We start from the raw sequence: 13,591 nt of genomic DNA, 5'->3' as shown, positions 1-13,591 counted from the left end.
ACTCTTCGATGCGAAGAGGTATTTGAAAGAGGTTGTGCTCAGGCCCAGTGGGGGGCAAGAGATGAGGGACAATCATGCTTCTGCTTGAAACAGAGCAACTGGGCTACGTGTGAGTACACCCTAAATAGTTAACAGACTATATTGCAGTCACATGACTTCAGTGTCACCACCACTGAGCTTCTAAGTACTATACACATTTTCTCTAAATTGATCAATGTACAAGTTAGAGTTAGAAAAGTTTGGGTCTAAAGTTGGCCTGTAAAGATGGACTGGTGAGTAGACGAGTGTCTGTGTTCGCTCTGATGACGTTTAATGTCCCTGACAACCTCTGTAGTCTCATTTAATTGCTTTTTTAAGACACAGTAGTGCCTTATAATTACATTGTGGGACATTTAATGACCTATTTTATGTCATAGAACAAGATGTGTAAATGTCTCAAGCCTATGATAACCACCCAATTCAAACCAAAAAACAATTTAAAAACTCGTAAACTTGAAGACGAGGGAGCCGGATGTGCAGAAATGCTTGACTACAGACTACACCACTCTATAGTCTGATAGTAAAGCCCCGTGTAATTTCAGCTGTGAGAATACAGACGAGTTGACGAGTTCTCTGTCTCACAGAAACACACAGACTCCTGAAAGGAAATGGAATACAAGAGTTACCATAATGTGAAAATAGTGAATAAAGAGTATGATAACAGGCTCCCAGAAGGTCCTTTCCTGCAGCCCACTCAGCCACAACAGCTTGTTAAACACTAACATATCAGATATGCCATGTTTGCTGTTCAGCATGTGATGCAGGACAATAAATCAATCAACAGAAGAATCTCATATGGTTTGCAAGAGGTGGTTGTGATCACCCTGGTCAAAGATCATGCAGGAGACCAGGGGTCAGTCAGAATCTTTGCTCCACCTGGGTTCAATCATGTTTCCTGGTCCCAGGCAGGTCCTCCCGGTCCCTTCGTTCCCACATGGTTCACTGTGTGTCCCTGTGGTCTGATCAGCAGCAGCAGGTGCCCCTGACTCTGTTGGTGGTGATTAGGACCAAGCAGATTATCGGCCTTAAGCTCGGCAGCTGCTTTCTTCTCCTGCCTGCTGCTGCTGCCTGCCTGTCCACTAATAACCTCATTACTGAGCTGGGATCAGCACGCTCACACACAGATACAAACACACACACACACCTGCAGATACCCTCTCTATCTGTCAAAGAGCTACCGAGTCAGCTGAGTCTGTTTGTAGTGCCGCTAATTCTGCGGCCATTCGGAGGGAACAGAGACAACGCAGTCTGGTTGGTTAGCAGTTTGTAAGTCTGCTCTGAATCTGTGGAAGTTAATCAACGCAGCACAATACACCCAGACCTGGATTAGACAAACACCACCTACCTGTTCACACACAGCATCGTGGCCCCACCCTCCACTGGTCGTCTAGTAACACTCTCCCTGCATTCACGTGCTTCTCAGATGGTCTCATTTCCTATGTTAGGAAGTCATCCGTCCATGTGTTACTGAGCTTTTTGTGTTGTGTGGAAACAACACAGAGCGTCCATGTTGAAAAAAAGGAGATGTTTTGTATTTTATTTCTGAGAGTTTAAATGTTGAAATGTCCATCGGGGGTCGACTGATATAGTTGAGAATAACTAATGATGGAATGTCAATTTTGAGGTCATTTGCTTCAGAATTTCTATTTTCTGCTACCTAACACTCTCACTCCACCTCAGTTATTTAATTTAATTTACTAGATGATGGACTGATAATCAGTCCGGCCCTAATGTTGAAAGCTGATAGACATTAGAAAGTTTTTTTTTTTTGTTTTTTTTATCTCGGACTTGTTGCTGCACCTGTACATCACCCAAAACAACAATATTGCTTTCCTTACTTATTATCAGGGTTGATGAATAACTTTTTCAACTCATACAGGTCGCTTTATGTGGACTGCAAGTAAGGATTGCAACCTAATACCATCTGACAAATTACAGCACCATCAACACGAAGCAATTATTTCAGCCAATTTTGTTTACCTGTCGACTAATTGAATAAGTAATTCACTGCTGGAACAATAGCTCTTGCTTGTAACTGGGATGTTTATGCAGAATTAATGCAATAATATTTTAAAAGTGGTTTGATATGACCAGCGGAAACAGGGGGGAAGGGGAGTGGTGTTCACTCCTGCTCAAAAGGTAGAAGGTCTACAACAACCTCTCCGATAACCAGCCCCGCTGATGGCTGACATACTGAGAGTTGGTTCTGCCTCAGAGTCAGTGGGTTAATTGAGACACCACTCACCCAATCTGGGAGAGAGAAGGTGGGCAGGCCTCTCTCAATCTGACTGTCCTCTCTGTGTTTGTGGATTCTGGCAAAAGAAGAAAGAAATGCGGAGGTGCAATCTGTAGTTGATACAACATCTTGAAAATCCTCCACGTGATGCAATATTATTGAGTCATTTTTGCTGGACTGAAAAGTGTGTGGGGTTCTGGGTGCAGGCAAAATAGATACACGTTTGACTTCAGTCATTTGTATATACTGCAACATTTTAGTGATTAAAAGCTTGTTAAAAATCGTCTTGTTTGAGAGTGAGACGTTAATTCAAAATCTGGCTTTTATTTCAGAATCTGCGGTAGGCCTATATGAATGAAATCAGCCTGACTGAACTTGAAGTATCAGTTTTGACGGTTGAATGTTTCGCTGACTTCCCGTGTTCTCTGTAGGAAAAACGAAGGATGGAGGCACTGTGGAGATGCAGCCGCTCAACGAGGATGATGAACCAGACAAGAAGAAACAAAAGCTTCCTAAAAAGGAGAAGTCTGTCCTCCAGGGGAAGCTGACCAAATTGGCTGTGCAGATCGGCAAAGCAGGTACGAACATTTGAACATTCAACAATTGTTTTTTTCTTGTTTTTTTTTTTTTTTTTTTTTTTTGTCTGTGTCCTCTTTAATGTAAAGCATCCTTCGGCATTCTTGCTTCATAAAACCAAGATATAGTTGTTGTTATTATTATTATTAAAGCTGCACTATGTTGTTTTAGAGACAAAATTTTAATCAGAGGAGGAAAATCTTATTAACAAACTAAATAAACAAACTGACCTCAAAGGAAAATTTCACACTGTTTTACTTTGTTTATATTTGGCGGACCCTGCCACCTTCTCTGGCTTCAAACAGCGGAAACAGGCCTCCTCTGAGAACAGCTTGTTTACTCAATCATGGGAAAAAATGATATTTCTGAGTTTGTACTATTACTCATTTATATTGTAAAGATAAACACTTTGAGTTTGCCAGTTTAATTACTGAGACAACAAAATGCCTTAGCATTTTACTCAAGGGCTCAGAGTTAGGTTCATATTTTTATCATAACGATGAAAAACCACCAGTCTACATGTCACTGCACTCCACTTCACTCTTAGTGTGAATGTGAAGCCGCCACATATATGGTAGACACAAGGGATTAATTGAGTCAGAGCAGCAAACGTGTTGTCCTGTTATTCACCTCCTTATTCAGTGCTTCCTTGGGTCAGTCCTCATCGTGGTGTACTACTGTGTACTTCATGAGATGTGCCGAACAGGCCAGAGCCATTATCTATAAATCATAACCTTCCTAACTGTCCGATGATTCTTGAGAGGTTAATTTCGGTCCTACTTTCAGGACCAGGAGTTTTAGCTTTTCATCACCTGTGCTGATAAGTTCTGGAGTAGACCCTCTGTGGGAGGAGAGATAGTCATGGACACCAACTTTTTCACTGATCTGAGAACAAAAAGAAGAAAAACGTCATACAATACATACAGTACAACATGTTGAAACTTCTAGCTAACCAGCATGCTTACTTCATGGACTTTTTTGACATAATGTCAAACGTCTCCTTTTGTCGATATTTAGTGTTATTTTTTTATGCTTTATACTGAAATTCCTATATATTGCACCCTTAAGAATACAAATGCTTGTACAAATTACATCTGTCAGAAAACTACAACACAGCTTCATATTCTCTATAGTATCTGAGAGCTGGGTAAAACAGTGCCATCACATTCCAGTATAGGGCTGTTAACTGGTTTCAGTCTCAGATCAGCCCGACCCAGAAGACTCTTCACTGGTCCTCACTGACACATTATCTGTTGTACACATGATCAGGTTTATAGCTGACTTAAACTTTCCGTCGGTCTTTCCATTTGTGTCTTCAGGTCTATTCATGTCGGCTCTCGTCGTCATCATCCTGATCACCCGCTTCCTGATCGATACCTTCTGGATTCAGGGGGTTCCGTGGACCAGTGAGTGTACGCCGATCTACGTGCAGTTCTTGGTCAAGTTCTTCATCATCGGTGTGACGGTGCTGGTGGTGGCCGTGCCTGAAGGTCTCCCTCTGGCTGTCACCATCTCCCTGGCCTATTCAGTCAAGGTCTGTCTGTATAAAGCATTATACAACCTGTCACTTTGAGCATATACAGACAGATGAGGCCCTTTTGACACTTTTCATTCTGTATGTGTCTTTAGTGAAAACAAACTATGCAGACTCAAGCACTGCTTTCCTCCTTTTTCAGAAAATGATGAAGGACAATAACCTGGTCCGCCACCTGGACGCCTGTGAGACAATGGGCAACGCCACGGCCATCTGCTCCGACAAGACGGGCACGCTCACAATGAATCGGATGACAGTGGTGCAGGCCCACATTGCAGGGCGCCACTACAAAAAGGTACCAGAGCCGGACCTGATTCCTGCCAAGATCCTCGACCTCCTCATCCAGGGCATCGGGGTCAACTGCGCCTACACCACCAAGATTATGGTGAGCTGTAAAAATATCTGTCCATTCAGGAGGCTCTGTGAGTTAAGCGTTTGGACTAGAGAGCAGGTTGGTTTGGAGAAGTGCCACAGCAGCTCAGGACTCATCTGATCACTGCCTCCCGGATCCACTGCACAGATCAGAGCACACAGGAGACAAACAGGTTTAAACTACGGGAGTTAAAAAGAACTAGCAAGTGTTATCGTTTGAATTTTTTTTTTTTTTTTTGGTCACTCTTGTTTTCATGATCAGGTGTAGCTGCAAGTCGCACCATCAGGGTCGGAGTAGATTGTGAGCATTTGGGTGCTTGTTTCTTACTTAACCGACACAAAGTTTTTTTTCTTAAAAATAATTCATTAAGGCTAACCACTATATGCTGATGCTCTGTTTAAGTATATAGATTTACTTTCAGAAGCACTGGATGTAGCTTATGACCTTCAACAAATACACGTGGCTACATTTGTATTACCGTTGGAGCAAAGATGCAGTGGAGCTGAGAGAACGAAATGATGAAAAGATTTTGACTGTAAGCCAAACTGTTTTCAAAGCCGTGATCTTGATTGTTATGGCGCCACCTGGAGGTTGTTGTTACACGATACATGCTTGAGTTGTGGACAGAAATTGCAGCCCACCTGCCTTTAAGTCTTCTGCAAAAACAATTTCAGTGAAGAAAATAAGAAAGAATAAGAAAGATCATTGATAACAAAAACATGTGCTCTGTCTAGACTCCGCATTAGAGTGACATTTTCTGGACTGATTGATGAATTGTCCGGTACAACAGTGGCTCCCGACCTAATGAATGTGTGGCTTCATGAGATGATTAACTAATGGGTCAGAAAGATAACACCTGCTGCTACACAAAATGTTCAGTCTACTTTTTTCTCAAATATTTGCATTTTTTTTAAGTCCTCATGACTTTTCTACTGAAACTATGTAAGAAGTTCTATCTATCTTTGGTTAAACCTCTCACAGCTCATAGACATGAATGGTTTACAGTGAGCATTGTCTGGCTATAAAGGGTCACTAGCTGAAAAGGTGTGACACCAGTGGTCTGTAAAATGTCAGAGGACAGTGAAAAATGCCCATCACACTTTCTAAAAGCCAAAGAGGACGTCATCAAATGTCTCGCTTTGTTTGACTAACAATCCAAGACCCAAAGATATTCAGGTTACTGTCACACATGACAAAGGTGACAAACGCGGGGCAAAGAGAATATTTGCTAAAGGACTTAAATGATTTAAAGATTGTCAGCTGAGAAATTGAAATCAGTTCAGCTCTCCCTCAGAGTCTCCTTAGCAGGCATTCAGAGTGAAAACAGCCCAATCTGTGCTCAAGTGGTCTCAATGTTTCAGGTCAGTAGATGAAATCTGATCCAGGAAGAGCAGTTTGAATAACATATCCATGAGTCCACTGCACAAAGGTTTAACCTTAAAATTATTTTCAGATATTTCCAACTAAATATATCCAACTAAACTGTTTTCTCCCACCATCAGTCACATCAGCAGACTGACTGTGATGTGTATTATTAAACCCACGGTGCTGTCCGTGGTGCTGAAGTAGCAAACACAGTCACTCCCTCAATGCTATACAGAGAAATGAGCTGATGCCCCCTCTGGTGGACTATGTGGGACCTTATTTTGAAACAAACACAAAAGCAGTTACTGTAAATTAAAATCAACAAGGCAGAAAAAAACACGTTCAGTTTTATAGCTGTTTAGAATATGATTTAAAGGAAGGTGGTGATTTGATGGGATCCATTCATTCTCATGCTAACAAAACAATCCTCATCGCCCTTAATCTAATTCAAGCATGGTCCTGTCTGAGGCTGTGGGCGGGCTGTTTAGGAAAAAGTAACCCTGAAATATAACATGAAACTTTTAAGAGCCTCAAAAGCAGTAAAATAAAAGAACTCTATGTATGCCTGACGCTGAACAAGCAGGCAGGAAGCCGACAGTGACCGTTAGTGGTCTGGTTGGAAGTGCGCTGAAGATGACCTTTTCATCATTCAACCTTAACCTCTGTTATAGTTCTGTTTGTTTTGAATTCAATTCTAACACCATGTAAAGTGCTGAGTTGTCGTCATTAAGTCTAACTGTGACTTCACATCTTCTCCGCAGCCTCCAGAGAAGGAGGGCGGGCTGGCTCGCCAGGTGGGGAACAAGACTGAATGTGCCTTACTGGGATTCTCCCTCGACCTGCACAGAGACTACCAGACCGTCCGCAACGAATACCCAGAGGAGAAACTGTTCAAGGTCTACACCTTCAACTCCGTGAGGAAGTCCATGAGCACCGTGCTGAGGAACCACGATGGCAGCTACCGAATGTTCAGCAAGGGGGCCTCTGAGATCCTGCTCAGGAAGTAGGTCCACCGCTGCTGCTCACACAGCTCTGTGCTCAGTTACGTGATGATCACATGACTCTTTTCTGTGGTTCCAGGTGCTGCAAGATCCTGCTGGCCAGCGGCGAGGCCAAAGTCTTCAAACCTCGCGACCGAGAGGATCTGGTCAAGAACGTGATTGAGCCGATGGCAGGCGAGGGCCTAAGGACAATCTGCCTTGCCTACAGAGACTTCCCTGTGTCTGAAGGGGAGCCTGAGTGGGACAACGAGGCACACATCCTCACTGGCCTCACCTGCATCTGCGTCGTTGGCATTGAGGACCCTGTTCGACCTGAGGTACGTCATCCCTGTGTTTACAATCACAGTCAAAATACACACAGTATGAGTCACTACTCACTGGACCTCTGAAGAGCTCCTTAAACACTGCAGTCCATTCTTATATCAAGAGTCTGACTTCCTGAGGCTTTCTCTCTTGAAAAATTATAGCCTACATTTTATTCAAGCACCTCAGAGAGACGAAATCAGTCTGATTCTGCTCTGTTCTGGTATTTAGCAGAACCCCAGAGGTGTCTAATCCTTTTAGGAGCCGCAGGAGAGATTTTTCAGAACGCTGTATGATAAAAAGCATTTTAAAGGAAAGGATTTTGGCATTATAAAGTATTGCTCGTTACATTCAGGATCCTGCACTGACACAGGCTACAAAACAGTGTGATTGGCCAGATTAACAATTTTTTTAGTTTGTGTGTCGATGTTTTCAAACTGTGCGAGTGCCCTGGCAGTGTTTACTGACAGCCAAGCTATTGTTTGACAGTCATCAGTTTTCTGTCATCTGTCCAGATCACTTTGTTAACCTCAACATGTGTCACTGTTGTTGTTTCCTCTGGTGTTCTCCTCTCCTCAGGTACCAGACGCCATCAGAAAGTGCCAGCGGGCCGGGATCACTGTCCGCATGGTGACCGGAGACAACATCAACACTGCCCGGGCCATCGCCATCAAATGTGGCATCATGCAACCTGGAGACGACTTCCTCTGCATGGAGGGGAAAGAGTTCAACAGACGGATCCGCAACGAGCTGGGAGAGGTGAGACGAGCACAGACTGTACCAAAAAAGAAAGCAGTGTCCCTCCTCAAGACTCATCAATCTCACTCTTTAAATTAATCTGATATACAGAGGAAATGTCTGTCTGCAGCTGAAACTCTTCTCTCTTTCTCTGCAGATTGAGCAGGAGCGCATTGATAAGATTTGGCCAAAGCTGAGAGTCCTCGCCCGATCGTCTCCAACGGATAAACACACTCTGGTCAAAGGTTAGGCACACTTTAACCACGTCACACAGAGAGTGGTAGTGAGACATGCAAATGAAAATGCATTCAAACAGCAAAGTTTAGACTCACGTGCTTTACACGCTTGTAAACATTTAAATTAATAAAAAAAGAATGAATTAAAGAAAATAAGTGCATGTGTTGAAATTTAACTAACTTACATTTCTATCTATGTGTCTGTGTGTTGTCATCTCAGGTATCATCGACAGCACTGTGTTGGAGCAGAGGCAGGTTGTCGCGGTGACCGGAGATGGAACAAACGACGGTCCCGCCCTCAAGAAAGCGGACGTCGGTTTCGCCATGGTAACGATCATCGCCAGTGCCGTCAAAGTGCTGCTTCTGTAGCAGGGTTCAGACTACACAACATTGTGTTTGATGAGATGGTCATTGCGTCAGATGAGGCGATTTCTGTATTTCATGTAGCTTAATGTCTGATGCTTTCATATCATAACAAACTTTCACTGATATTAGGAGACCTCTTAGTCCACAGATGAAAGACAACAGCTTGAGTTAATCCAGGTTTTGGTTTTAATATGATGCCAGCAAAGCAACACAGTGCATTAGATAATCAAAGAAACAATGACAGTGTGTATGACTCTGAATGTCATGTGTTTGGCAAAGGATGGAATAACAGAAAAGGCGACGCTGACCTTTTTCCTCTGTTTAGAGGCACCAACAATGTTGCTCTTTTCACTTCGCCATGTTCATGGCTGTGCACAGAGGAGCATTTTGAGCATTTATTGGTCAATGTTTAAAACACGTCATTTAACCAAAGAAAAATTCTAATGTGCTAGTTTTTTTTGTCTATCTTGTGAGGCATCCCAGATGTGGCACTGATTGTCATCCACTGAGAGATGTTACATCTGGATAAAACAATCTTGAGTCGTTCCCATTGACTTCCCCATCCCGTTGCTCTATGATTGCCCGAGGGCAATAATCATGCTCATTACATGTAGTCTGGACCCAGCATAAGACGGTTTTGGTTAGCAGTAATCAGAGTGTATATAAATCACTAAAAATAGTCATCAGTACATACAGTAAATGGTAAAAATCTTCATGAGTGGATCTTTATTAGCAGATAACAGGTTCAGAAGAGTGCTGAACTGCAGATCAGGCCTGGTCTTAAGGCTCACGGCCTGGTTCTAGTGTGAGGTTTCTGTGAGGTAACCTCCGCGGCGTGTTTCTGCAGGGCATCGCAGGGACGGACGTGGCGAAGGAGGCGTCTGACATCATCCTGACAGACGATAACTTCAGCAGCATCGTGAAGGCTGTGATGTGGGGCAGGAACGTCTACGACAGCATCTCCAAGTTCCTGCAGTTCCAGCTCACTGTCAATGTGGTCGCCGTCATTGTGGCCTTCACCGGAGCCTGCATCACCCAGGTCAGAGCCATACATAGGGGTTGTTGCTCATTGAGTCAAGAATATGTAACGTCAATGGTAAGGCTTTAAGGTTCTCTTGCAGTAAAAGAGATACTGCAAATGACTGAATCGATACTAATACATTATGTTTATGTACTGTAGCATTCACCAACACAGTCACACAACAATAGTGATTCAACTATACAAGGTGCTGGCATGTCCTTCCAGAGCAAAATTGTGGTTCAGTGAAGTTCCAGAAAATAACCCAGACTTTAAACCTTAGAAATCTCTTTTTCAAGATTATCTAGGTTGCGGTTGGCAGCAGAGACTCTGAAAGCTGAAAACAAACAAAATAACTGATACCAAAAAAAGGTCATGCAATCAGTATAACCTCTAAAAGTCAGACTTTCTGTGACTCAAACGCTGAATTCAGTTTAATCAAAGCAAGTGCTAAAAAGTTCTCACAGTCTAGACTGGTTGGGGTTTGAGGTTTCTCTGTCGACAGACTCTGACTGCATATGTGTGTGTTTTCAGGACTCTCCTCTGAAAGCTGTGCAGATGTTGTGGGTCAACCTCATTATGGACACCTTCGCTTCGCTGGCTCTCGCCACCGAGCCGCCTACCGAGGCACTGCTGCTCAGGAACCCATACGGCCGCAAGAAACCGCTCATTTCCCGCACCATGATGAAGAACATCCTGGGACACGGTGTCTACCAGCTGGCCACAATCTTCACCCTGCTCTTTGTTGGTTTGTCAACACACCATGGCTTTTGTTTAGAACAGACTGTGTGTTTGAGTTTAGAGCCACAAATCCACATTATTCTCCATCTTAACTGTCCATTGAGATGCAGATAAGGATTTTCAAATATCATGTTTCCATTCAGAATGTACAGGAAAGCACTTATACAGGGAAAGGAAGGTCTATGACAATAAACCATATATACATGTTTTCCCTCCCACAGGTGAGAAGATGTTTGATATTGACAGCGGCAGAGACGCACCGCTCCACGCCCCGCCCTCCGAGCACTACACCATCGTCTTCAACACGTTTGTCCTGATGCAGATCTTCAACGAGCTCAATGCTCGCAAGATCCACGGCGAGAGGAACGTCTTTGAGGGCGTCTTCAACAACCCCATCTTCTGCTCCATTGTCTTTGGAACCCTCCTCATACAGGTAATCTGTGAGGGATGAGGCGGTCCTCGCAACCTGGTCAGGTTTGTGATGCAAAGTGATTAAGAAACGATCTCGCTTTGCTCCTGTAGATCGTCATCGTCCAGTTTGGTGGTAAACCATTCAGCTGTGTGAGTCTGACCCCCGAGCAGTGGCTGTGGTGTCTCTTCTTCGGCATCGGCAGCCTTCTGTGGGGACAGGTAAGATGCTTTCTGCCATGATTCCTGAGAGCAGATAGCGACATCAGTCTTTTATCCGAACCGTGTTTATTCAAATATAGTCACAGTGTCTGTCTGCTCTTATTTATTTGCCAGTGATGCAAACATAACACCTGCATGGACACATTAATGATTAAGGGTGTACTATTTGTGTCTGTCTCCCTCTCAGCTGGTGTCCAGCGTCCCTACCAGCTGGCTGAAGTTCCTGAAGACAGCGGGTCACGGCACGCAGCAGGAGGAGATCCCTGAGGAGGAGCTGGAGGAGATGAAGGACCTGGATGAGATCGACCACGCCGAGATGGAGCTGAGGAGGGGCCACGTGCTCTGGTGCCGCGGCCTCAACCGCATTCAGACGCAGGTATGTTTTCACCTTTAAATTCGAGTTTCACCTGGGTCATATTGGGTTGTTATAACTTTAGAATCACAATACGATTATGATCCATAGTCAGGACAGACACAGTTGAGCTTTTTCCTTTTGTCCACAACACACTGGTCTTCCATTAAACCTCGAACTGCCTTCCCTTGTCTTTCAGATTCGTGTGGTGAACGCTTTCAGAGACAGCGTGTCTCCGTACGAAGGTCTTGAGACGCCCGAGTCTCGCAGCTCCATACACAACTTCATGAATCATCCTGAGTTCCGCATCGAGGACTCGGAACCTCAGATACCCCTGATTGATGAGGTAGAGGGCGAGGACGAAGCCCCCACCAAACGCAACTCCATCATCCCTCCGCCACTCACCGGACTGTCCAACTTGCAGCCTCTCCCGTCCTCACCCAACCAGAACAACAACGCCATGGACCGCATCGTCCCACTTCATAAAGACGGCTCCAGGGGCTCCGGGTTTATCCCACCCAACTCAGCGGGGCTGCCACCATGTCCGGGGAGCCCCCTGCACAGTCTGGAGACCTCGCTTTGAAGCCCCACTCCCATGACCTGACCACTTCCTGTTACGATGGTCTGTTCGTACGTTTGTGGTTCTTCTAAGAGCCAAAGAATGAAAAAAAACATTTTAAAAACAGACTCATGTGATTGGTTCTCGTCAGGACTTCAACTGCTGTTTTTTAGAATTCAGGAAGCAGAAGTGTTTTGTTTGTGTTCAAACAGACTGCTGTTTCCTTCTTTGACTTAGTAGACATGAACTCTACAGTTGTTGTTTAGGAAAAAAGTGTTTGTGAGGTGATCGACCAATAATCAGTTTCTGATGTGTAAATAATCATGTCGATGTTCAGATGTAGCCAGAGCTCATTTTGATCTGCAGTTTGTGAGCAAACGAGCAGATGGTGACGAGCTCTGCTTAGTATTTGTGTCAAAGTTTATCTTTAAGGATCTGTGACTGAAATGATTAGAGTCAGTCAGTTTTAAGGAGGGGGGATGTTTATTCTTACAGAAAAGTGTGTTTGTAGACAGAAAAGTATATGTCTTATGTTGGATTTTACAAAAGTAATTAAAAGTTAAAAACAATTTCCAGAGCTTGTGACGCAGCTTGATCAATTACACTGATGGTTGCAGCAAAGCTGTCCTAAAAATGTATCATTGGCACTAAGGGGTAGTGATCAGAACACTTGCATTAACAAACTTATGATTAGGCTTTACTAAAGAGAGGATCTGACAAAAATATCTGTTAAATATGAACCAAATTAAGCAATGTCTTGAGGAGAAAAGTCCTTATTTTATCTCACAAAGGTTGTTTATTTGTTCAGTCCTCAGTCGAGGAATGGAGGGGAAAGACTGACAGGCCTTTAAGTAACCTTTCTTTCCAAAAGAGTGTAAAAAAAAAACAACAAAACAAAGGAAAAAAAAGTAGGTGGTTAAAAATTAAACAAGAAGATTTCTCAAGTACCTTCAGAGCCAACATGGACAGCAAAGACCAAGTCAGAGAGGTGTTGGATGAGAGAAACACTGTGACAGGTACACTGAAAGCCAAAATTATATCAGAGATTTTTGGAAAAATTAGTAGAAATAAAGTTTTGAAAACAAGAAAAAGTTGAAACAGTAATATGACAAATCTGGTTTTCAAAGAAAAAGGCTTGATTTAAAAAGTATTACTGTGAGTGAAGTTGTCTAATAACGTTGTTTTGATCACAATTTTAACATTCTGACAACCTTTTTTTACAGGAATAACAAGATCAGATATTTTCAGAATAAAGTAACATTTTTTAGGGCAGAGTTTTAGCAGAAAATAGTTTGAAATTACAAACAATGAAGTTGAAATTTTATGGAATTGTTTTTATCTTAAATAGAATAGGATAGAAAATAAGTAAAGTAATATTGCTATCCCTCAAATGTATCTTTTCCTTTGTTTTCTGTGTGTTTTGTCTCTTTTCTAATTAATAAAGTACTTAAAATATGAGTGTAAAGAGGTGGAGGAGGGCAACCAGATGAAGATGTTGGTAAAAAAAAAAAAAAAAGTTCCACA

General features: G+C 43.1%; 1 protein-coding gene and 3 long non-coding RNA genes across 8 annotated transcripts in view; 1 reads left to right on the top strand and 3 right to left on the bottom strand.

Annotated features, from left to right (window-relative positions):
• The window catches only part of atp2b1b (ATPase plasma membrane Ca2+ transporting 1b), a 26,184-nt gene extending 12,593 nt beyond the window's left edge, over positions 1-13,591 (top strand). For all 4 annotated transcript variants that reach the window (XM_037106389.1, XM_037106388.1, XM_037106390.1 and 1 more), the window contains 14 exons: positions 2,707-2,853; positions 4,171-4,385; positions 4,528-4,770; positions 6,885-7,126; positions 7,204-7,441; positions 8,007-8,186; positions 8,323-8,410; positions 8,622-8,728; positions 9,615-9,806; positions 10,320-10,533; positions 10,748-10,959; positions 11,049-11,156; positions 11,344-11,532; positions 11,708-13,591. In XM_037106389.1, the coding sequence (XP_036962284.1) occupies positions 2,707-2,853; positions 4,171-4,385; positions 4,528-4,770; positions 6,885-7,126; positions 7,204-7,441; positions 8,007-8,186; positions 8,323-8,410; positions 8,622-8,728; positions 9,615-9,806; positions 10,320-10,533; positions 10,748-10,959; positions 11,049-11,156; positions 11,344-11,532; positions 11,708-12,091 (2,759 nt within the window). In that variant the 3' untranslated portion in view covers positions 12,092-13,591. The remainder of the gene's footprint in view (positions 1-2,706; positions 2,854-4,170; positions 4,386-4,527; positions 4,771-6,884; positions 7,127-7,203; positions 7,442-8,006; positions 8,187-8,322; positions 8,411-8,621; positions 8,729-9,614; positions 9,807-10,319; positions 10,534-10,747; positions 10,960-11,048; positions 11,157-11,343; positions 11,533-11,707) is intronic.
• LOC119024023 lies at positions 3,325-4,787 on the bottom strand. 2 transcript variants are annotated; one of them, XR_005076382.1, is made up of 3 exons: positions 4,685-4,787; positions 4,229-4,372; positions 3,325-3,736 (listed from the first exon to the last, which is right to left on the bottom strand). It is a non-coding gene; the product is annotated as an uncharacterized LOC119024023 (long non-coding RNA). The 2 variants fall into 2 exon arrangements; XR_005076381.1 differs by lacking the exon at positions 4,685-4,787 and adding an exon at positions 4,549-4,671 and having other exon boundaries at positions 4,229-4,391.
• On the bottom strand, positions 7,426-8,714 carry LOC119024024. The gene is made up of 3 exons (XR_005076383.1): positions 8,587-8,714; positions 7,957-8,134; positions 7,426-7,452 (listed from the first exon to the last, which is right to left on the bottom strand). It is a non-coding gene; the product is annotated as an uncharacterized LOC119024024 (long non-coding RNA).
• Positions 10,991-12,051, bottom strand: LOC119024022. Its single transcript, XR_005076380.1, has 3 exons — positions 11,914-12,051; positions 11,364-11,563; positions 10,991-11,180 (listed from the first exon to the last, which is right to left on the bottom strand). It is a non-coding gene; the product is annotated as an uncharacterized LOC119024022 (long non-coding RNA).

This window comes from Acanthopagrus latus, chromosome 8, assembly GCF_904848185.1.
Source record: "Acanthopagrus latus isolate v.2019 chromosome 8, fAcaLat1.1, whole genome shotgun sequence".
NCBI classification, from domain to species: domain Eukaryota; kingdom Metazoa; phylum Chordata; class Actinopteri; order Spariformes; family Sparidae; genus Acanthopagrus; species Acanthopagrus latus.
Note: the sequence above shows the minus strand (reverse complement) of the source record. Positions and strands in the feature narration are given on the sequence as shown.